Genomic DNA, 25,634 nt, shown 5'->3' with positions numbered 1-25,634 from the left:
TTGGGATGAAATTTGGTTTTATGGAACAAAAACCTGGTGGAATGTGTTGACCTGTTATTGGGGGAAACTTCTGTCTCATGCCTATTCAATGGCACAACTACTGACTTTGAGTGGTTCTTTTCTGGTGTGTATTGTAGAGGTAACAACACTGAGCGGACTGTTCTCTGGGATGAAATTTCTGCCTGTATGCATAAGTGGGGTAATAAGGGTGTTGTAGGTGGCAACTTTAATATGGTTCTCAAAGGATGGGAGAGAAGTAGTAATTTTTTTTCTATTTCTGAGGCTCAAGAGTTCCAGACCTTTATTGATAATTTTTGTCTGGTTGATCTCCCTTTAAAAGTGGTAAATGGACTTGGTGTAATGATAGAGAATCCCCTTCTTATTCAAGAATTGACAGATTTCTTATTAGTCAGGATTTTCTTCTTTCCTCACTGGGCCTCACTCAAAAGGTACTTTTTAGACCTCTCTCTGATCATTTTCCTATCTGCTTGGATCTTGGTGGTATCAAATGGGGCCCTGCTCCTTTTAGGATTGATAATAAATGGTTTTTGTCTGAAAGTTTCAAGTTTATGGTTGACACTGAGTGGAAAAGCGTTGTCTGCAGTGGGACTCCCAGCTTTCGTCTTATTTTCAAACTCAAATCTCTGAAAGAAAAAATTAAATCCTGGGCCAAAGTTGTGGACAAGGCTGATAAGAATCTGGTTAATAATCTCATGGATGAACTGGATTTTTTGGAGAAGTTTGAGGCAGATTTGGGCTTATCCCTTGCTAACAAAGATAGAAAGAACAATATTAAATTGGAATTAGCTTCCAAACTCAATCTGGAAGCTATTTCCTGGAAATAAAAAGCGAGGGAGAAATGGATTAAAGAAGGTGACAAAAACACAAATTATGTTCACTGCCTTGCCAACTACCACAGAAGCTTAAACTATGTGGATGAACTCATTATTGGTAATTGCAGAATTGAAGGCAATTCGGAAATGAAGGGCGAGGCGCGTTTATATTTCCAGAATATGCTCACTGAAGAGAATCATTGGAGACTGAAATTAGATAATCTCCGTTTTGATAAGTTACAAGACTCGGCCGGTGCTATTCTTGAATCTGTATCTACTGAAGATGGGATTTTTGACTGCCTTAAAAATTGTGATGGTGACAAAGCCTCGAGCCTCAATGGGTTTGATATGAAATTCCTCCAATTATTTTGGGGCATTGTTAAGAACGATATCATGGAGTTCTTCAATGATTTTCATAAAAATATTTCATTTGTCAAATTTATTAATTCCACCTTTATGGTTTTGATCCCAAAGAAGAAAAATGCTTCTAATATCAAGAATTTCCGTCCTATTAGTTTGATTGGATGTATCTATAAACTCCTCTCTAAAGTGCTGGCTAACAGACTAGCTAAGGTTGTCGGCTCAATCATTGGGGAAAATTAACAAGCTTTTGTGTATGGCCGTCAAATTACGGATGCTATTCTTATTACCAATGAAGTGGTTGATGATGTCATTAGAAATAAAAAAAGTGGCGTTCTCTGTAAGCTTGACATGGAAAAGACATTTGATCATGTCTCCTGGGATTTCATTGATTATATGTTGGACAGATTAGGTTTCGGTATCAAATGGAGAAGTTGGATCAAGGTGTGTATCACATCCACTTCTTTTTCTGTTATGATTAATGGTGGCCCTTCAAAATTCTTCAAGGCCCCTAGGGGCTTAAGGCAAGGGGATCCCCTCTCTCCTTTACTATTCATCATTGTTATGGAAGCCCTTAATAAACTCGTTTTACAAGCTCGTTTCTTAGGGTTGTTTAAGGGTGTTTCGGTGGGAAAGAGAAGTCATCAAATGGAATTTTCTCACTTGTTCTTTGCTGATGATACTCTATTTTTTTGTCATGATAATACAAACAATATTTTGCACCTTAGATGCATTCTACTATGTTTCCAGGCAATTTCCAAACTCAAAGTTAATTTGGACAAGTCCGAATTGATTATGTTAGGGGAAAACTCTATCTCTGACAAATCTCTTGCTAGTGTTCTTCGATGCAAAGCTGACTGCCTCCCCATTAAATATTTGAGGTACATTTGGGTGTACCTCTTGGTGCCAAACACAAGGATTGCATCTCTTGGGAGCCAGTTATTGAAACTGTCCAAAGCAGGTTGGCTCATTGGAAAAATAAATACTTATCTAAAGGTGGTAGGATGACTCTAATCAAAAGCACTTTGTCCAACCTTCCTATCTACTACCTCTTGGTACTCACCATGCCCAAAAAGGTGACCAAACATCTTGAATCCATCCAATGTCGTTTTTTTTGGGGGGGATGACGATTTGAATAAAAAATTTCACTTGGTCAATTGGGATCAGTTGAAAAAAACGGTTAGAGTCGGTGGCCTTGGATTTAAATCCATTATTAGCCTAAATAATGTTCTACATGGTAAATGAATTTGGAGGTTTTGGAATGAGGATAACAGGCAGTGGAAGAAAATCACTATTAGTAAGTGGTTTGACGGTGATCCACATAATTGCATTTTGGTGGATAAGAGCACATTCGGTTCTAGTCTTTGGAAGAGCATTTGGAATGCAAGAAGTTTTGTGCTTAATAACTCCAAATGGGTGATTGGCAAAGGTGATAAGATTCGGTTCTGGCAGGACACTTGGCATGGCCAAACGTGTTTTCAATTCCTGTTTCCCAATATTTTTGCCATCACTAGAGAGAAATCTATGCTCATTGAAAAAGCCTATGAATCCTCTACTTCTGTGACATAGGTTGTGGATGTTGTTAGGAATCTAAATGACTGGGAAGTGGTGGAATACAAAAACCCGCTTCATCTCTTGGCTACTGCAAAAATTGGGTCTGGACATGATAAATTAAGATGGAATCTTTCCGAGAAGGGCTCCTTCTCTGTTAAGTCCTTGTATAGCTTTTTGGCAGACAGCAATGTTTCTCCTACTGTCTTCCCTCATAAAGCTATTTGAAACTCTCTTGCCCCACCCAAGATTTCTGTCTTTGCTTGGGAAGCTACAATCGGTGCCATTCTTACTCTTGATAACCTCATGAAAAGGAGCTTGTTTCTGGTTAATTGGTGTGTTATGTGCAAGCAGAATGTTGACTCTTGTAACCATCTTCTCGTCTGGTGCCCCGTCTCCTATAATCTATGGTTTATGATTTACAAACTGGTTGGTTTTTCCTGGGTTATCGCTGGCTCTGTAAAAGAGGAGTTACTTGCCTGGGAAGACATCAATTTCATAAACAGATGGCACAAATTCATTCCTCTTACCATCCTCTGGATCATTTAGAAGGAAAAAAACTACAGAATTTTTGAAAACAGAGAAACTAACATTATTTCCATCAAGGATAAATGGCTGCACTTTGTAGGTTCCATTGTTCTTGGTCATAACCTTGTCTCTTTTGATGATCTGGGTTATATTATTGATATTCTTACCGACCTGTAAATTCCTTTTGTGCGTAGGTTCGCCCCCTTGGCATCTCTTTAATATATTGTTTTTACTTTTATCTATAAAAAAAGGACATTATGGTAAAATACACTATACATAAATAGTGTCAATCTCTTTTGCTAGTCTATAAAATTTGTATATATAGGATTATGACATTCAATAAGATACACACTAATTTTGACATTTTCAAAATTTTCTAATTAAGATTTAATCTGTTGTTTCTGTATACTGCTCTTTATGCAACAATTGATTATTTGCAATAGTAGCCTTGTTTTAGACTATTTAATCAACTAAAATTTTATTTTACAGGAATAGTCGAGGTCAATTTGGACAGAGCAGGCGCAAAAAATGCTATTGGGAAGGGTATGCTTAGAGGCCTGCAGAGTACATTCGAATCTATCCAAAAGGATGCCTCTGCTAAGGTTGTGATGATTGGTAGTGCAGTCCCTAAGATATTCTGTGCAGGTGCTGATTTGAAGGTAATGCACCAATTTTCAATTAAACTCATGGTCTTTCTTATAGTTCGGCATGTTACATCTTGGTTAAATTGATGTGCGGTTTTATTTATGAATTGTGTAATGTTTACTATATTAAGTTACATTTTGTGTAATCTTGGTTAAATTTACTATATTGTGTAAACTTATGGTTAAGCATGTTACATCTTGGTTAAATTGATGTGGGGTTTTTTTTATGAATTGTGTAATCTTTACTATATTAAGGGCGTACCAACTGCAATTCTTATATGGAAAGCTACCTATGAGAAACAAAATCTATAAGGTCCAAAACCTCACTCTCATTGCTCCAAAGGCTACTTATGAGATTTTATTGATTGCTAACTTAGTCAGAGTGACTGAATGTATAGCATTTGTATAGATATGCCTATTAGCCCTTGTATGGGCGGTGACTTTTTTCACCTCCTTGCTCGTGCCACTAGTGAGCGTGAGGAGGCATGATGCTTCCTGCGATCAGGAAGTTCATGGTAATTAAAAGTAAGACTTTCAATGTTGGAATAGCAGGAAAGAGAGGGGAAGGCATAAGGGTGAGTGAGAATGGTAAAGGGTTTAGATCAACTCTTTCTTTTTGGGAGGAGGAAATCGAGTGGCTTCTGAATGCCTTGCAAAAAATTTATTGGACAAAAGAGGGAAAATTTTAGGGGCAAAACATTTCTGGAAAAAAAATTACAAGCTCTGGGTGGCTTTGGGAGAGAATAGAAGAGGGAAGTTTTTGGTTATCACGGAGCAGAAAGAAGACGCAAACAGACGCATTTTTTTCCCAGAGGGACCACAAGCGAAGGATGGTGGTGACATTGCACGAGATAATGGGAAGGAAGTTTAAGGTATCTTAACATAAAGAGGCAAGCAAACTACCTTTAGAAAAAATAGGGCCAAGGATGGTGAGTAAGGGGGAGCAAAATCAGGAGACGATATGCACTATCGCTCCATGTGTGGTGAAGTGTCCAAGTTGCCAGGTGGAACTGAAGGTGATGTTGGAGGTTCAGGAAGTGAAGAGGTATGATGAAGTGATAAAAGAGGAGAGAGGAGAATCAGGTGGATAAGAGAAGATCCAATTTCAAATTGGGTTGGGTGAAATTCAAATTTCACCAAAATGCAACTAGTCGACATCGTTTTAGTAATCCAAAGACCCCTTGAGTGGGCCCTAGTAAAGCAAAAGCACAGTAAATTGGTTCAACTTAAAAAAAAAAAAAGAAGAAACCGAGTCGAGCTAAGAAAGGAAAGTGGATTGAGGCACGTGGAAATGGGCTACGGAGAATGGAAGCCCATGGCCCATGAAGAGCATAAAGGGCTTTGTTTGAAAATAAAGGAGAATAAAGAGTGATGCTCGTTGTGAGGAAGAGGCGGTAATGAATTATGAGATGTCTTTCGACGAGGATGATAGATACAAAAGTGGGGGAGAGAGTAGCAGGAAGGGGGAGGAGGAGGAGAGGTAGTTGGTAATGCAACTAGGAGAAGGGGGAGTATGGGATTGAAGTGTATGTGCATGACAGTCCTAGGAAGGATGGGATGCAAATTTTCAGCCGCTAGTGATGATCCCACTAGATGTTTGTTTGACTGATGGAGTTATTGACAGTGGAAGAGTGTTAGAATAACATGAAACTTTATTAGCTGTTGAAGGGGTGAATGGTGAAAATGGGAGAGGATCGGGAGATAGGGATATTGCCACATGAGTCCTTCAAAATATTCAAAGAATCAGCAAATTGCTAAGGGTAAATTTTGAAGGTCTTGAGGAGCAAGCCATGAATTTATTCAAGGATATTGAAAGGAGAAGGAAGGAAAAAGGGAATGGAAATGGGCAATATCCACGATAGAAAAAAAACAAGGGGTGGACAAGTCTAGAGAATTAAAGAGGCTACAATTTATAATCAATTATGATGAAGGGGGTGAAGTAGGGAGACGGGGGAAGGGAAAACTTGTCGTTATGATAAGGCATATCATCTTTTGGAATGTAAGGGGAATGAATGATCATAAGAAGAGGTTTGTGATAAAAGGGTGCATGGCAAAGTGGAAACTCAAGGTAATTTGTTTTCAAGAAACCAAAGTAAGCTCCTTCTCGAACATAAGTGTTTGCAGGATATAGAGGATTAGGAAGATTGGTTGGAGGGAGTTACCGACTAATAGGGCTTCTGGTGGGGTTGTAATTCTATGGAATGAGGATTTTTTTTTATGTGTTGAGGTCCTGGCTGGGGACTGTACCATTTTGTGCTTATTTGAGGATAGAAAGAACAAGAGGCGGTGGGTGTTCACTGGGGTTTATGGTGGAGGTGAGGGAAGGGAGAGGGGTAAGTGGTGGGGGGATTTGAAGGAATGTAGACGAAAGTGAAAGTTCCTTGGGTGGTGGAGGATGATTTCAACATGGTTTTGCATAGACAAGAAAGAACTAGAGATAACTTCTCTAGTGTTTGTGCTGTTGAGTTTCGAATCTTGGATAGACTAAATTTAGTGGGTTTGCCCCTCGTAAGAGGCAAGTGGACTTGGCTAATTAGAGATCATAATTGGCTTGCTCTAGGATTGATAGATTCCTTATATCAATGAATTGTCAACTTGAGTGCTCTTGGCTATGTTAGAGACTATGACAATGCACCATGTCTAATCATTTCTTGATCTGCCTAGATGATGATGAGATGAAGCATGGCCCTCTCCTTTCATATTTGAGTATAAGTAATTTAAAGTCACGAGGTTTCAGGATAGAATCAGAGATTGGTGGAATGACATGATGGTGGAGGGCAAGGCAAGTTATAGGGTGGAATGGCATGAAGATGACAATCTTTGGTGGAGAGTAACTGATGCAAAATTTGGTACTAATGGAAGAGATTAGTTTAGAGGCTGATGTCTTGACCTCACAACAACAAATGATAGAAAAAAAAAAGGCATGGGAAGAAAACAATTCGATAGTTGCATTAGATGGAGGATTGGTATGGGGAATAGGTTTGGGCTTTGGCATGACAATCGGACTGGCGTGGGGTGCGGACGGGGTTCCTTCCAAAACTCAATTTCTTCAAATTTATACTATTCCTTGCAACAAAGATACTTGATACATGATGCCTACATTAACACTACAAGGCTTGGGGAGTGGTCTGTGGCGGTCATGGGGAACCTCAGTGCTGGTAAGTCAGGGGCATTAAGCATTACTCCTCACCGTTACGAGAGTTAAGATTGATGAGAGTAGAGACAGTTCACTTGGGAGTCTTAATGATAAAGGGTCTTTTTCGCTAAGTTCTTTCTATAGCCATTTGGCAAAGAGAGGGACTATTGGAAAAGGTTTCCCCTATAGGCAAATTTGGAAAGTTAATGTGTTGCCTAGAGTTGCTTTTTTTGTTTGGGAAGCTGCAAGTTGCATTTTAACTCTAGACAAGCTGATTGGAAGTGGTAGAGTTTTGGTGAATGGTTGTTATGCGTGCATAAGGGATCCAGAGTAATGCAACCATCTACTTTTGTTTGGTGCCCCTCTTGTGTACAAATTATGGATCTTGCTTTTGGCATGTTGGGTATTAATTGGATGATAGTTGATTCAGTGGAGGAAATTTGAGCATGGACAAGGGATTAGAGGTGAGAAAAGACACATGGGCCTTATTTCCCTTGCTATTTTTGGATGGTGTGGGAGGAAACGAATAGGAAAGCTTTTGAGGACATGGAAGTCAACTTTGATAAGGTTAAGGATAATTGGTTCTAGACCTATGGTTTTTTATTGACGGTCGTCTTCTTTATCTTTTTGAAGACTTTGGGACCTTTTTTACATTTTGATTGATATGTAAATATTTTTGTCATAGGTTTGCATCTTTTGATGCATGTGCATGTATTAATACATACTTTTTATTTCAAAAAAAGAGAGTGTGGCCTGAGATCCAAGAATTAAGTGTGTAAAAAAAATCTCTAGCTCTATTATGAGGGTTTTCACCCTCCTAAAAGATCCATTGTTTTTTTTTCTTTTGCTGTTGAGCAGAAGAGACTTGGCTATCACGATCTTAACCCTCACAAAGCATAGGGCTATTCCCTAATTGTCTAGTCCAAGGGCACTGCTCTATAGGTGTATTTGGATCTAGAAAAGACTTACAAGTTGCTCTTCCCCCTTCCTGTATTTTATTTAGTAAATTTAAATTACTTGGTTATCACATATTAAATGTTAATTTTTGAAGATAAATATAGTAAAGTAATGACAAACTCTTAAGTTAAAAGCAACAAATTTAAGTCTACAAAGTTCGATTGCTTTAGATTTTACCAGTCACTATTATATTTTTAATAAAAATTTAATCAGACTCTTGCTTGACTGTTCCCTTCTGCTGCAATATTGGTACCGGGCTCACACTGCAGATGTTTGCCAAATGCAGGGCTCTAATTTCCTAAAAAAAATGAAAACATCCTTAAAAGGTATAGGAACTTAAATCCTTTTCCAGACACTTAGAATCCAATATAATATAACAACTTGTACTTCATTCTGTTCAGCAACATGTACTGAGTTATATTTGAAAAGGAGAAAAGTCACTTTCCTTCTTCCTTAAAATTTTAATGTTCTCAATGTCGGGTGTTATCATGATATCTGTAGCTATTAAGGATCCTTTTTATTTTTTATTTTTTTTGAAAAAATCACATTCATTTAATTGTAGAAAGTAATGCATTATTTTGGTTATGAAGACTAACATTTAGAAATATGTTCATCTTTCATCGTGGTTATGCATGTTAAAGAAAGAGTTTTTATGTAGTTAGTTGGGTTTGTACTCTTTTTAACTATTTAAATTTAAGTTTATTATTGAATGATCTGTGATGAGATTGTACTATTATACTCGAATAAGAACTTCTTGGTTTGCCTTTGGGTTAATAATTATTCTGGTATCTTACTGTAGACTATATGTGGATACAATGGATACAACTATCTGGACTGAAAGCCTGCATTTTTCTTTTTTTATGGCTGCAGCATCTAAAATCTTCTCTTTCCCTTTCTCACTCACTGATGTAACTGAAAAGGCCATCGCTGTAGAGCTGGGTGGATTTGGCAGGAGATATCCAATGATATCATAATTGTTGGAAAATTGCTTAATCTTCTGTCTTAATATTGGAAAATTAATCCTTCTAATTTAAGAAATCACTTATGTGAAAATTTGATTTCCTTTATTGTCATTTTTTTAAAATAAACATTAGGTATGGATTCATCCTCACGCACTAAGGAGCTGTATACTTATGTACAAAAATATTTACATACCAATCAAAATGTCAATAAACTATCTAAAGTCCTCAAAAATAATAAAGAAAATGATCCTTAATAAAAAATTTAAGATCTAGAACCAACTACCTTAACCTTATCAAAATTGATATCTATATCCTCATAAGTCCTCCTATTCCTTTCCCTCCATACCATCCAAAAAATAGTGAGGGGAATAAGGCTTACATGTCTCATCTCACCTTTGATCCATTTTTACGCCCAAATTTCTTCTCTCACTGGACCAATCATCACCCAATTAATACCCAATAGACCATAAGCAAGTCTCCAAAGTCTACATGCAAAGGAGCACCAAAATAGTAGATGGTTACATGACTCTGCATCCCTTCTGCACATATAATTGTCATTAGTTTCTTATTTCAAAAAGAAAAAATAATTGTCATTAGTTTCCTATTTATCTCTTTGTAACTGCTACCTATACCCATGTTTACGCTTATTCTCAATATACAAGAAATTCAATTTTTCTCTACACTCCAAATGATATCAGCACTCTAGGTTCTTTTATGAATTTTTCTCAATATTAAGAAAGTAAAAATAACAGAGTTTGCAGCCTTATTTTGCTGAAGCCTTTCCAGCATATGTACATCCTAGCAGTAATTAGTTTTCTATTTTTTGCTTTGTGACAGTTGTATATTCCCGTGTATATTCTTGTTCTCAAAATAAGAAATTTAGTTTCTCTCTAAATTCCACAATAATATTTTGTGTTTCATGAAAAAAATGCAGTTTTAGTTTAAAGAATTACAATGTGTTTAAGGGACTAGGAAAATATCCTGTCAGGATAGTTTAATATAAAGAGTTACCATGTGTTTAGGACTTAAAGAGACTAGGAAAACATTCTGCAGGGATGGTTTTTTTGTATGAAGGGTATGGATCATACTTATGATTAACCATTTAGCATAAAGCAGCAATATGAAGCTTTTTGCTAGAATATTTGATGGTTTCCTTTTATTTTTGCTAGCTATTATTGATACAGCTATTATGATCAAGGATTTGTTGATTGTATTCAGGGACTGTACTAGTACAGTGGTTGATAGAGCTGCTTGACAGTTCTGCCTTTATTGCATTGGCAGGAACGCAAGGTGATGAGTCCATTGGAGATTCATTCCTTTGTCAACTCACTTGGATACACATTCTCATTTATAGAGGTATGTTCTAATCATAAATTAATATTCTTCACTACATTTTATCCCTAAAAAGGAAGCTTCACTGCATTTTAGATCATTGTTTCATTTTGCATGGTGCATGGCATGTTATATTATTAAAATGTTTATCCTGCAAAAATGTTTATCCTGATACTATTAGACATTTCATTAGATGAGGCATGTGCACTTCATGCTTCAGGCTATTTCTCTGTGGGCATGAAGGCCTTATTTTATGAGAAATTAACCCAAAAAAAAAGTCTTGTAAACTTGATCCAAATAACATTTTGGCCATTTTTTAGAAAAAAAGGTCCATCTTTTAAAAGAATAGAAGAGTAGTTTGTAGTCTTGTTACTTAGTGTAACACTCTTTCTTTTGGTGCCACTATATTTTGTCCCTCAAATGCAACATCTAACAGAACTGCAGCTTCATCCCTTATTTTAATGTATGACTATTGGGATATATCTCTGGACATATTTTCAAAACAACTTTTAGTATAACTTCCATCGTGATAAAAGTGTGATAACGAGGCTTTTGAGGGAATTGAAAATACGTTTGTAAATATTTGGGATAGATGGCTGCATCGTTTTGACTCCATTCTTTTGGGTCATAACTTATTATCTTTTGATGATATTGGAGCTATTGTCGATATGCTTATTGATATGTAAAGTCTTTTTGTAAATGGGCGGTACTTCTTGGTACCTTTTTCTAATACATTTTCTAACTTTTATTTTAAAAAAAAAAAAAAGCTGAATAATTTATTTATAATAATAGATATGTTTGCAAGGAAGTTGATTGAATTAGATTTCTATTACAATTGTAGGAAACATAGACATAGTTTTGTTTCAAGATCTAATCTAGATCTAATTATTGTTTTGGGAATCCTAATCCTAGTTTTATTCTAGTTTTCTAATCTAAATTTAAATCTAAATAATTAAATATAAATTTTTAAATAATTATAACTCTTATTATTTTCTTAAGGAAACCAACTTCCTGCTAGACTCAAGCTCTTTCTTTTTGCTGCTTCCATGGATCCCACTCCCTGTTATTTTCTATATTGTAACATTTCTCCTCTCAATTTGAAGCTTGTTCACAAGCACCAAGTGGAATGTCTTCTCATTCCTCGCTTCCTCCTCATCTTTTGCCTCATTATTCTCAAATTCTAACCAAAATAGTTTTTTACACACATACCCTGAAACGAACTATTCATCACAGTTGAAGCAGATGCCTTCCTCCTATCTTCCATCTTGTTCCTACTCAATAATGAATGCTTTCTATGGTTGTTGTCCTTCGGTTTCCTTTAGGAGTGCCCCTTCTCTCATAGGGCCTTGAAAACTAATAGCAGTAGTGATGTTAGGTGGTCGTTTTGCTTGTTACTTTGTGATTCTCCTAGCCCGTGGTTCTCTTCATGGCCTTCAAGTCCACCTTCCTGTTTGGGATATTCCCGTTTAGGAAAGTGCTTAGGGGTGTTGATACTTTCCTGTTTGGGATGAACCAATTTGGGAGACAAAACATACCTGGAATTACTCTCTTCTTTGATGTGGACTTGTTGGGATTCCCAGTGGTAGATCTCAGTCCGTGAGAGCTTCCTAGCAAGCTCTTGAGGCATGTTACCACGTGAGCGTTTACAGCCTCTTGCCGCCATATATCCACTTGTGTTCGGGTTGTGGGAATATTCCTCGATGCGGAATTCCCACTTGTCACGGGGGCCCCTTCTCTTCTGTGGTCACATCACATGATCCTCCTAGTATTGCTTCATGAACTTCTCAAGTTGTTGTTAGAAGCTTTTGAAGTCCTCCATGACCATTGGCTTTGCTACCAATTTGATAAGGTTTGGGGTTTTGGGTTACGCCCCCTTGGCGTAAATTCTTGTCTACTTGTACATGGGTTACGCCTCCTTAGCGTCCTTACTTTATATACTACTCACTTTTATCTCAAAAAAAAATGTTTGGAGCTTTGGATCTAGTCATAGGAACCGCTAGTATCAAATCCTGAAGTAAGTTGCTTCTTTCTCAGCTTTCCTGCCTTGCCAGCCTATGGTGAGGCTCATCTAAGAAAATATTCAATCTTTTAGAGAGAAACTCTTTGGATTAATAATAGTTTGATGATTTTATCTATGATAATAGATATATTTATAGAGAAGCCCCCTTGGCGTCCTTCATATACTTCTCACTTTTATCTCAAAAAAAAGTTTTGGGGCTTTGGATCTGGTGATAGGACCTGCTAGTATGAAATCCTGAAGTAAGTTGCTTGCTTCTCAGTTTTCCTGCCTTGCCGGCCTATGGTGAGGCTTTTCTAAGAAAATCTTCAATCTTTTAGAGAGAAACTCTTTGGATTAGTAGTTTGATGATTTTATCTATGAAATAGATATATTTATAGAGAAGCTAATTGAATTAGATCTCTATTACAATTTTAGGAATCATGGTCTTAGTTTTATTCCAAATCCTAATATGAATCTAATTATAATTTTAGGAATTCTAATTCTAGATTTATTCCAATTTCCTAATCTAAATATAAAGCTAAATAATTAATTTAAATTTTTAAATAATTCTAACTCTTATTAGTTCCTTAAAGAAAACAACTTCCTACTAGACTCAAACTCTTTCCTTTTGCTGCTTCTATGGGTCCACTCCCTATTATTTCCTATGTTGTAACAAAAACTCATTAACTTAATTTGTATGAACCTTAAACACAACAAATAAACTTACACACATGTTTCTTTTCATATTCATGTCAAACTTTTGACACTTTTGGGGCCACTCTTTTGTTAATCTCCCTTATTCTCTCGATACGTTCTTGAATATTTAAGCCAACCTGGTTGGTTAGATGCTTTAGGATGTGACCTATAACAACATCTATCATAACTCAATAACCATAAGGCTACCTTTGGTATGTTGGATAAGGAAGGGTAAGGGGTGAGTAAAGCACTTTATCCTACCTACCCAATATTTAGGAGTGAATTTTTTTATGGTAGGGTGAGACATTATCCACTCTAAGTTGGGTAATGTTGTTTATCTAATAAGAGGTGAATAAGATGGCAGTGACTTAAAAAGACTAAAACTGCCATTCATAATTTTTTTTAAGGACCGGACCATTGTTCCCTCAAGTCTAGATGCATGTTAAGCGAATGTATGGAAAAAGAGATCTATGAGGCCTAAAATTTAAGCTTACCTTAAAGTGAGCTTTTGCTTTCCAGGAAGAGGGAGAAATGGCGGCGATGCTGTTGTCAGGGTTGTGGATAAGAAACTCAAAAATTGATTTACTAGTGTAGACCCCTGAAGAGTTAAAAGTCCACTCTCTGATACCAGGCCTTCAAGTGAGGGAAAAATCCAACAGTATAAGAAATATCAAATCTAAGAATTCTCTGTCATTAATGCTTCTGAAGAAGAAAAGACTCCAAACCATTTGATGATAGGAGTGATTAGAATGGAGGGAACAGGAGCAGGATTATTTATTATTATTCTTTTGATAGGAAAAGAATTTTATCAAGAAATAAAAGTGAAAAATGCAAAACCAGTGGATAAGATATCCAACTGAGAAATAAGCTAAGAAAACAAAGAACGCATAAAGCAATGCCTAGTGCATAGGAACCATGAGTCATCACGTGATTATTCTCTTCCCAATTCATGTGAAGGATGGTAAGGGAAATATCTGAAAATTGTCGATGTGCCTTGGCCCATAAAGAAGCCAAAAAAGTTATTTTGTCCCACAACATATCAATGGGAAAAGATCGATTATCAAAAAGTCAGTGATTTATTTCCAACCAAATATCCATAGGACTATAAACAACACCCCTTGGCATAAAGGTCATGTTGTCTTCCGCACCCCAACTCTTCCAATGGTAGAGTGTATAAAACATTCCAATAATGGAGGTGTTATCCAAGGAAGGCTAGAAGTGTAAGACAAACTCGTCTATGACCTCCATGTCACCTCACATTGAAGGGAAAGATGATTATGTGTTTCCCCTCATTTATGGCATATCACACATATGTCTGGAGATGAAACTCGATTAGGCTCTTTGTTGTTTAACTGATATAGAATTACGGTCCGCGCAAACACCTTCATATTTGAAGGAACCGTGACTTACCAAAAAGACTTGGAGGAAGGACCGTGATAACAATTAGTATGTTTGGTGATGTGGTTGAAGAAAGATTTACAAATTTGTCCCCAAGGAATCTAGAGTCCAAGCCCTTGTATTTGGTTGTTGGGATGGTTGGGACGATCCTAAAAGGCATAATAGGGTGATGAGTTCTTCTGTTCTCTATCATGCAAGTTAAGAAAGAAGTGAAAAATCCAACTTATTATCATTGGCAAGGGAGAAAAACTAGTTGGTTTTAAGGCTTTATAGCATGAGAAAATCCAAAATAAGAAGAAATGTGTACTAAGGGAGCAATTACTCCTCCAGTGGTCCTCCCAAAAGAGGACCTTGGAGCCATCTTTCACATTGTATCTAATAAGAGGAGTAGCATTATTTCAAGTGGAGATCTACATGGTAGGAAAATAAAAGGTGAGAAGTATCTTTCCCACCTAGTGATCCCAAAAATGAAACTGGATCAATCCCAACATTTAAGTGGAGTAGTGAGTGAGTCATTTCCTTTTTCTATATTGCAAGTAAAAGGTTCAAGGTTATAAATGCCCCCCACCAAAATGCTTTGGATTTATGCATTACCGTAGTAGGTGGTTTTCATTGTTCTTTTTTCGTTGAAAACCATGATCTGCTAAAATAGCATGACACCATCTACCAATAATTATTAACCATTTTGTACATTTAACTATGGCTATTGATGAATACTTGCATAGATGTGAAAATTCATAGGATTCTAGATATGCTAAATTTAAACATTGTCTTATTGCTTTTGTCCTGTATCAACTTTAGTTTGCTTTGCATTATGCAATGTTGCATAGAGGCAGATATGAGTAAATAAACCTTTATTATTAGTTATTTTAGTTCATTAAGCAAATCTTGTCATTGATTTTTTTTTATCATTCTATTTCTTCTTGTGCAGATGCTTGAAATTCCTACTATTGCTGTTATTGAAGGAGCAGCATTGGGCGGTGGTCTTGAATTGGCTTTATCGTGTGATCTTCGAATTTGTGGTAGTCTTGAACTACGAATTATTGTAGATTGAGAGGAAAAGCAAATAAAAGTATTCTAGTTTTCATTGTCTCTTATTTTTTTCACACATTACAAGGTCTCCTACTTATAGCATGAGGAGTTCTTATACAAAAGAAAACTAAATATACCAAGGATCCTACAAATTGTCATAGTTAGTTATTTCCTATTAATTACAAATCTTCCTAATCAACTATTACGTATTAGTTACAAAGATATTCTTAGAGACTAAATTGAAAAATAAATATTAAAAATCTAGACCAAATATTTCAACACTCTCCCTCAAGTTGGCATAAAGATGTCTACAATTGCCAACTTGGGAAGTAAACTGTTAAAAATATTTCTTGCGAAACCCTTTAGTCAAAATATATGTCACTTGATTGATAGATGATAAAACATACAAATGATTCCATTATCAATCTTCGATCTTATGAAGTGCTTGTCAATCTCTACATATTTTGTTCTGTCAAAGGAAAAAAGATTGTGGGCAATAGCAATTGTTGATTTGTTGTCACAATACACTTTAATCGTTAATGCCATAGAGATCTTTAATTCTTTAAGAAGTCTCTTTAACCATAAAACTTCACAAATTTCATGAGCAACAAATCTGTATCCAGCCTCCGCACTACTTTTAGCCACCACATTTTGTTTTTTACTCCTCTACCTCACCAAGTTTTCTTCCACAAAATACAGTATCTTGATATTGATCTTCTATCTCAGACACTTATAGCCTAGGCGTACAAGGTGCAACTTTGTGGAGGAGTGGATTGTGGGAGACTGCACTGTTAGTGGCAATTGCAGTATGAGAACTGAGGCCAGTGCTTTTTTTGCCAACCTGTATAGGGAGGAGGAGAAGACGAGACCCCACATTGACAACTTGCTTTTTAAGGAGCTTGGGGAGTGGGACTTATCTTAAGAGGGAGTTTTCTGAGGATGAAATATATAATTTGTCTTATGGAATGTAATGGTGATAAAGCTCCGGGTCTGGATGGTTTCAATATGGTTTTAATATAATTGTCTTGTAGAGATGTTTGATGACTTCCATAAAAATGGTTCTTTTGTGAAATCTTTGAATGTCACTTTCTTGGTGTTGATTGCCAAGAGAGTAGGAGCCAAAAATATTAGAGCTTTCCGATCTATTAGCCGGGTGGAGGTGTATTTATAAACTGATCTCTAAAGTCCTTACAAAGAGAATGACTAATGTTTTGAGCTTAGTGATTGGGGAGAATCAACATGTGTTTGTAGAAGGTAAACAAATTATAGATGTTGTGCTTGTGGCAAATGATGTAGTAGATGACTTGGTGGGGATCAATAAAGAGGGTATTTTATGTAAATTGGACATGGAAAAAATATATGATCATGTCAGTTGAAACTTTGTTGACTATATGTTGGGGAGACTTAGTTTTGGCAAGAAATGGAGGCGGTGGGTTAGGATGTGTATAACAAGCACCACTTTTGCTATCATAATCGATGAGGGGTCCTTCATCATTTTTCAGGCATCCCGGGGCCTTAGACAAGGCAACCCACTATCACCGTTACTCTTTATCATTGTTATGGAAGCTTTGAATATGATGATTGATAGAGCTAAGGAGGGGGGGAGGAGGAATCAACAGCTGGAGGTGTCTCGCTTTTCTTTGCAGACGACACCATGATATTTTGTCAACTAGATATGGAGATAGTGATGAATCTGAGAGCTATTTTGCTATGTTTTCAAGCTGTGTCGGGCCTCAACATCAATTTAGAGAAGTCTGAAATGGTTAGAATAGGGAAGGGGGCGATGAAGAATACTTTACTGGTTTACTGGGATGCTGTACGGCCAAGTTGCCCTTAAAAGAGTGGTAGGCTTACACTTGTAAAAAGCACTCTATCTAATATTCCTATATATTTTTATCGACTTTAATAATTTCGGTAAAGGTTGCAAAAAAATGGAAAGGATTCAATGTAAATTCTTTTGGGGGGGTGATGATAATAGAAGGAGATACCACCTGGTGAACTGGATGAATGCTAAAAAACCATTGGATCGGGGGGATTGGGTATTAGATCTTTGGTGGAGATGAATCGGGCTTTACACAGTAAATAGCTTTGGAGATATCTTAATGAGGAGGATAGGTTGTGGAAGAGGGTTGGGGAGGCGAGGTGGGGCTGTTGGAAGGGCAGTGACTGTTGGGGAGGTGGGGGGTTCGTTTGGTACTGGATTATGGAGAAAAATCAGCTTGGAAGGGACTATGTGGAGTGAGTGTATTAAATGGAAGCTGGGTAGGGGTAACAGTATTTTCGAGAATCTATACTGTTGCACAAGAGAAAGAGATCACGGTGGAGGAGGCGTTCAATCTCGGTGAGGGCGGGGGGAGTTGGAATGTGATTGTAACCAGGAATTTAAATGACTGAGAGGTGGAGGAATGTGAGAATTTACTGCTTCTGCTGTCCAAGGTGAATGTTACTAATGATGTTGACAAGCTGATTTGGAAACTCAAGAAAAATGGGGCATTTTCAGTAAAATCCTATTATGAGTTCCTCATGGGGAGGGAGGTAGACAGAATTGCTTTCCGTCTAAGCAGATCTGGAAAATCTGAGCTCTGCCCAAGATCGCAATTTTTGCTTGGGAGGCCAGTAGGAATTGTATATTAACTATTGATAATTTGATGAAAAGAGGAAAGATGATGGTTAATGGCTGCTGCATGTGTAAATGCCAGGCTGAAACGTGCAGCCACCTACTGCTTTTTTGTTCGGTTGTCCAGCATATTTGGTCCATGATCTTTGGACTCTTGGGGGTGAATTGGATTATGACTGGGTCAATTAGGGAGGAGATTTGGGCATGGGAGGAGATAGGGTGACAGGAAAAATTTATTGGTTAATTCCCTTAACTGTTTTTTGGGTTATTTGGAATGAAAGAAAGATGAGTGTCTTTGATGGTATTGATAGTAATTTGTACAAGATTAGAGATAGATGACTTCATTTGTTTGGGGCTTTGTTAATTGGGCTCAATTTGTATTGGGTGGATGATTTTGGGTGTATGATAAATTGTCTTACTAACATGTAAATACTTTTGTACTTGGGTAGCACCCTCTTGGTGCTTTTGAAATATATTTATACTTTTTATTTAAAAAAAAACACTTATAACATAATTTGTATCTATATAAGTCTCTATCTATAGGTGACTGTGATACGTAAAGAGTAATCCTTTACCAGAAATTTTCTTTAGGTGCCTAAGGATTCTATAAACTGGTTCAAAATGACTTTGGCTTAGAGAATGTGTAAAGTACGGTAGAATGTGTAAATTGACTTAACACCCATATTGCAAAGGTAATGTCTGTTCGAGTCTATGATAGGTAGATTAGTCAATCTACAAGTCTTTGATACTATTTTTTATTCACCATGTCCTTTACTTCAGCAACTTGTAACTTTATGTTGGATTCATTGAGAGTCTCGACTAACTTGCATCAAAGTATACTGGTTTCACTTAGTAGGTTAAGGACATGCTCTGATTTATAGAGATTTCTTCCTTTTTTTTTTTTTTGAAATAAAAAATAATGTGTATATTAATAAGGTACTAAAAGGGGATACCACCCCGTAAGCAATTTACAAAGTAGTTAGTATGTTAATGATATCTCCAAAATCTTCATCCCTTACAATATTATGACCCAACAAATTAGACCCAAAATAGTTAATCCACTTATCTCTTAATTTATACAACCCTAACTCTTTCCCCTCAAAGACTTTAGCATTTCTTTCTTTTCAAAAAACAGTCAAAGGAATCAAGTTGGCAATATTACATTTGTTTATCAGCCCATCCCAAGCCCATATTTGCCCCCTCACAGTCCCAGAAATCACTCAACTAATACCTAAGAGCTCATAAATAATGCTTCATAAGCTGTGGGCAACAGGACACCATAAAAGCCGGTGATTACAAGATTCCTCAGCACACATGCAAAGAGAGCATCTGTTAACAATAATCTGTCCTCTCGCTCTTAAGTTGTCGAAAGTGAGCATCTTTTCCCTACACGCTTCCCATCTAAAGAAAGCCATTCTAAGGGGCACTTTAGTTTTCCAAATTTGCTTAATAGGAAGTTCCAGACTTCCATTCTCTTCCCCACCAACCAGGAAGCTGTAGTATGATTGGACAGAAAAATTACCCATTTTCTCAAGATTCCACAGAATCTTATCTGGTTCTTCTTGGATACACTGTTTCTCCGTGGTGATCAAAAGCTCTTTATTCTCTTTGATTTCCCAGTCATTTAAATGTCTATTAACCCTAACGGACCAATCAACACAGCCATTACAAAGTCTATATGCATCAGCCACCGCCAACCCTTTCGAATATGCAATTTCAAATATTCTGGGACACAAATTCTGTAACCTATCCTCACCAGCCCACCTATCTTGTCAAAACCTGATTTTGTCCCCTTTACCCAATATCATTTGGTGCAGGAAAGGAATCTTGGCGACTGTTTCATAATATTCTTTCCACAACCCACGCCCATGAGGCCTGTAGCCAGGCCCAGCCCAACCCGATTCGGGCCCACCCCAACGAACAAGCACAATTTTCCTCCATATTTAGTCCTCCGTCAAAAATTTCCAAAGTCATTTTCCTTGAAAAGCCATGTTCATGTAGACTAGAGATCTTATTCCCAAACCACCCCTAAGAACCAGTTTTTTTATCTCCTCCCAACTAAACCCAATGATACTTCCTATGCCCCTCATCTTCTCCCCAAAGAAAATTATGTTAAATTGTTTCTAGTTTCTTTTTCTTTGGAGATTGTAAGGGTCGAAAGGTAGTAGATGGGAAGGTTGGCCAACGTACTTTTTATTAAAGTGAGACGCCCACCCTTGGAAAAAAAGTTCCTCTTCCACCCAGTAAGTTTATTTTCAAACAATTCGATAACTGGATCCCAAGTGCATTTGTCTTTAAATTTTGCACCCAATGGTACCCCTAGATATTTCAAATGGAACATCATCGATTTGCAACCCAGGACCTTAGCATAGTTGCTGCCATCCCCCTCACCCCCGGTCCTGGCCAATTCAGATTTTAACAGATTAATTTTTAATCCACAAATAGCCTGAAAACAGTGGAGAATGCATCACAGATGTAAGAGGTTTTTGATATCCGGATAGCAAAATATGAGGGTGTCATCAGCAAAGAACAGATGTGTAACATCAAGAACATTCAATCTTTTCTCAATCTTAACGCCTTTCAATAAATCCATCCCTTTGGCCCTGCACAGTAAACCATTTAGAGCCTCCATTACAATGATAAATAGTAACGGGGAGAGAGGATCCCCCTACCGTAACCCACGGGTCGCAGAGAAAAATTCAAATGGCCCCCCATTCACAATCACAGCAAAGGAAGTAGTAGAAATGCAAGTTTTCATCCAACCTCTCCATTTGGAGCCGAACCCCCATTCTACCCAACATGTAATCAATGAAATTCCAGCTGACATGATCATATGCTTTTTCCATATCCAATTTGCATATCAGCCGATCTCTTTTGTTTGCGAATAAATCATCAACCACCTCATTAGAGGCCATAACAGTCTCCAAAATCTGTCTCCCTTCAACAAAGCATGTTGACACTCCCCTATAACCTCCCCAAGAACACGAGAGAGTCTTTTCACCAACACCTTTACAATTAATTTGTACATTCAGCCCACCAAACTGATCGGTCTAAACTCACTGAATTCATTAGCCCCCCTACCAAGGAAATACTTCCTTAGATCAGGCAAACTCTATACCAAGGAAATACTTCAAATTTCCTGAATCTTTAATCTCAAAATCCCCAGTTAGCTTCTTTAGAGTTTCAATTTCTTCAAAATCATCTTCTGTGAGGATTATATCATCAATATAGAAAATAAGCACAACCAACTTACCAGATCTTGAATGTTTATAGAACATGGAATGGTCAACTTGACTCTGAGAATATCCATATCCTTTCATTACTTTCTTGAATCTTTTACATTAGGCACTCAGGAACAGTTTAAGTCCATATAATGATTTTTTCAATCTACGAACTTTTTTTTTCTCCCAAGGTTTTTTCAAATCCAGGTGGACGATCCATAAATACTTCATTTTCAAGAGTATTGTTTAAAAATACATTTTTTACATCAAGCTAATATAAAGACTAGTTTCTTCCTGCTCCTATAAAGAGAAGAACTCGAATAGAGTTGATCTTTGCCATCAAAGCAAACGTTTCTTTGTAGTCTACTTTGAAGTCTGAGTAAACACTTTTGTTACAAGGCGTGCCTAGTATCTTTTGTTACTCCCATCATTCTTGCATTTTATGGACCCACTTACACCCAAAAGTGATCTTGTCTCTTGGTAAATCAACAATTTCCTAAGTTCCACTTTTCTTGAGCGTATACATCTCCTCCTTGATTGCTAACCTCCAACCCAGGTTACTTAGTGTGTCCTGAAATGTTCTAGGGATAGAGACAGCAGAAGTAGTCGATAAAAATGCCTTGTGTTTTTTAGAAATTTTTTTGGTAAGATAGGTACTTTGCAATAGGATGTTTTTACAAGATCTAACTCCTTCTCTAGTGGCTATAGGAAGATCTAAATCAGTGAAATCTAAGCTTTGTAAAAAAATTGAATCAAGTTTTGGTTTTATCTGTCTTTATTTTCTCTTTTTTTGTCACACATTACAAGGTTTCCTACTTATAGCATGAGGAGATCTTATACAAAAGTAAACTAAGTGCACCAAGGATCCTATAAATCTTCCTAGTGCATTATTCCTTGTTAATTACAAATCTTCCTATTAATTACAAATATTCGTAGTCAATTATTGCCTATTAATTGCACAAAAATATTATCAAAGACTAAATTGGAAAATAAATATAAAGAATCTATACGAAATATTATTTAACCAAAAAAAAAGAATCTAGAGAAATATTTCAACAATTATATATGACTGTACTTTTTTTCTGTCTTAAAATGCAAATTTTCTTTCTTCTATTCGTAACTTTCTTTTGCCTCAAATTACTCAGGAGAAGATGCAGTCTTCGGCTTGCCTGAGACAGGACTAGCTATAATTCCAGGGTGATGATAATGGCTTTATAAAGTTTAACAATTCCAGAAAGCCTTCAATCTGCAAATTTTCCTCTTAGTTTTCTTGTCTTGCCTTGTTTTCCTTCCTTGGTCAAGTTAAGTGATTATTCTCTTTCAAAAAAAGTTGAATGATTGTCTTTTAATGGATTTTTAGCTTTCACCAGGGCTGGTGGCACAGTAAGACTTCCTAGATTGTTGGGAAAAGCATTATCAAAGGAAATTATTTTTACTGGTCGGAGGATTGGTGGCAGAGATGCTATGTCCATGGGTGTGTTGATCATCCAGAGTTCTATTATTCACCTTCCTTCTTCTGTCTCTACTACTTTTTCCTGTATTTAGTAGCAAATTGTGACATACTGCAGGTCTTGTAAATCACTGTGTCCCTGCTGGTGATGCTCGATTGAAGGCACTTGAGATTGCTTGTGAAATAAATGAAAAGGTAGAAAATATTTCCTTGAAATTCTTTTTGCATTGAAGATTATTTTCAAGTTCATGAATAATCTCTTTTGAACCAGATCATTAAAAAAGTGGTGGCATGTGTTGGCAATATTACTTAGTTTTATGTCAATTTATTTCAAGTTGGTTTAGAAACAATGACCCTCTAACAGAATGCTTAGGGTTAAATTGGTAAGCAAGTTGTTGATGTGTTAGGAACAACAAAGTAGTTCCTTCTAAAAGTGTGCCGAAGAAGGAACAAAAAATAAAATTGGGTAATATGTGTATAGACTGTATTATCTGTGTAGAATATTATATTTAAGGGTGTCAGTGTTAAAATATATAATTTTTGTGGGTAGTGTAGGTTGTTTTTGTAACATGGGAGAAATAAATCTTGATAAAGACAAGAGAGGTAGTTCGAGCAATTCTGCAAATTTAATTCCAGACTTAAACTGCTTCCAATAATTAAAAACAGGCTGTCTTCTTGAAAACAAATTATGCATGGACAAGATAATTAAGTGGAGTACTTTTTTACTCGAGACATTATAGGGTCTCTCTTCCTAACAAGATATTAATTCTAATCTAAAATAGGTGAAGTCTGAAAATCTAAAAATAATTTTTTTCTTCCTACTGATTCTATGTTCATTGACCCATAATAGATCCATCAGTAGGGACCCTAACATGATGTCTCATCCTTTTCTTTTGTTAACATAGTTAGGAGCCAGAAATGACTGGTTGAAACCTTACACAAGCTTGGGACAGCCAAATAAGAGTACTTTGGTTCCAAGACTAATAGTATCTCTTATTTTATCTCAAAAAAAAAAGACTAATAGTATCTCTTATTATTTCCGAAGCAAAGACTATAGTTATTTCAGTTGTTTTAGATTTTCCATGAAAATCCCTTATAAGTCTTGTTACGGCCCATATAATTCATGTAACTTAGTAAGTCCTTGTTACAATCATACTTCTGTTGGATCAATCTTTGCATTTACTTATCCTTTCCAAAAAAATCCTTGCGTTCACACATAACTAAAAGCCATATGACATGTTACTATAACAATCCTCTCTATCATATTTGACGCTCAGGAATTACATCCCATACTTTAAGGCTAACAACCAGTGTCTTTGAATCATTTACCCTGGACATTTTTCTAGTTGCAAGCCATCCTTCTTTAATGTCCTTAAGGTCTCATTAGTTCTGTGATGTTGGAGTCAGCTGGAAATTTTGTCTTTGCTATGCTGCATAACATCTTCTATCCATTACCTATGATGCAGGCTAAGGCCCTTGGGAGTTGGCACTTGAGAATTTTCTTACGTGGTTGACCCACATGGTTAACTCATCACCATTAGGTGCCGACTCATCATTTCATCTTCATTCCACCTAATTATTTTCTTTAAGCTTCTGTAGGCTTTTTTTACTGTTTTTGGCTGTTGAAGGAGTTAATAATTGTAGCATAGTTCATGGGAAGCTTAGTAATTCATTTGTTAAGATGTAGCTTGAAAGTGCATTTGATACTTTATCATAGAAAGTTTGTGGTACTAGATGGCAGATTTAGGGAAAAATATAACTTAAAAGGGTCAGCAAGATGAAAAGCACAATTGAGAAGAATAAGAAGTGGATAAACATGGAATGGATGGGTGTTCTTGGTTTCTCTGTGGACTTAGTGAATAAGTGATTTCTTTATGGGGGAGGATTAGACTGGCTATATTGATGCTTGTTTTAGTTTTCTCACTTTCTTCCTTTTTTGTCTATGATCGGAGGATTTGAAGTCTTCCCATCTTGTACCTTCTTTTTTTCTTATAAGATTTTTTTCTTTTATCACGAAAGAAAAGCATAGACACAATATGCATAACCGTCAATCAGGCATAAATGCACGATATTCCTGATCCTGCCAGCTACATCTCCTATACCACATTGACAAATAATGCTTGGCAATTTGGGGTATAACAAATTTTGCTTGCGGCATATATATTGAAGAAAGACAGCACTTGAGTCTTCAATTTTTTGTTTGTTTTTTTTTTTAATTTTCTCAATCATTAACAGGGTCCACTGGCAATAAAGATGGCAAAGAAGGCTATTAATGAAGGGCTGGAGACAACTACAGCGTCAGCATTGGAATTGGAAGAATTTTACTATCAGCAACTTTTGAACACAAAAGATCGTTTGGAAGGTTTAGCAGCATTTGCTGAGAAACGGAAGCCAAGGTACAGTGGTGAATAAAGAGTAATGTAAGGTCACCAATGTTCATGGCCAAAGCGTAATTAGGCATGACTTGTTATATCTTACAGCTATTTAGGCTCTTAAATTAATTTATGGGACCCTCTTTTTATTATGACAATAAAAATCATTCGGAAACCTTTTGGAGGCTGCAATGATTGGAATATCTTTTATTATAAAATGATAGAATAATCACCTCTTAATGGGTTATTCTCTTCTATTGCTGGAGATCTCACAAGGTTGAGTATCAATGAAAAATATTAGCATAAGATTATTGCATGGTTCTGTGACAGGATCCACTTTATCAAGAGAATAATTTGTGTTCTTTACAGAAGATGTTGAGTTTATTTATCTATGTCTAGTACAAGCTGGTCACTGTGATGTATCATCCCTTCTCTGAAAACCATGTTAATCGAATAAGGTCCTTCTAGGCTCTGTCTGGTCAAAACCTGAATAAGTAAAGGGCCTCGAACTTGAGAGGTGGCTCAGTCACACAAATTATCAAATAA

At 36.6% G+C, this 25,634-nt stretch overlaps 1 protein-coding gene across 2 annotated transcripts in view; it reads left to right on the top strand.

Annotated features, from left to right (window-relative positions):
• Positions 1-25,280, top strand: part of LOC110811467 (ATP-dependent caseinolytic (Clp) protease/crotonase family protein) — a 32,378-nt gene extending 7,098 nt beyond the window's left edge. Inside the window, exons 2-8 of one of the 2 annotated variants that reach the window (XM_088217687.1) lie at positions 3,762-3,931; positions 10,253-10,327; positions 15,328-15,418; positions 22,412-22,463; positions 22,637-22,740; positions 22,835-22,911; positions 24,952-25,280. In XM_088217687.1, the coding sequence (XP_088073813.1) occupies positions 3,762-3,931; positions 10,253-10,327; positions 15,328-15,418; positions 22,412-22,463; positions 22,637-22,740; positions 22,835-22,911; positions 24,952-25,128 (746 nt within the window). In that variant the 3' untranslated portion in view covers positions 25,129-25,280. Of the gene's footprint in view, positions 1-3,761; positions 3,932-10,252; positions 10,328-15,327; positions 15,419-22,411; positions 22,464-22,626; positions 22,741-22,834; positions 22,912-24,951 lie in introns of both variants that reach the window. The other variant, XM_088217688.1, reaches the window with a different exon arrangement.
• Positions 25,281-25,634: the final 354 nt, after the last annotated feature.

Source organism: Carica papaya, chromosome 4 (assembly GCF_054855325.1).
Source record: "Carica papaya isolate Zhongbai chromosome 4, ASM5485532v1, whole genome shotgun sequence".
Lineage (NCBI taxonomy): Eukaryota > Viridiplantae > Streptophyta > Magnoliopsida > Brassicales > Caricaceae > Carica > Carica papaya.
The sequence above is the reverse complement of the archived record's forward strand: the minus strand, read 5'-3'. Positions and strand labels throughout refer to the sequence as shown.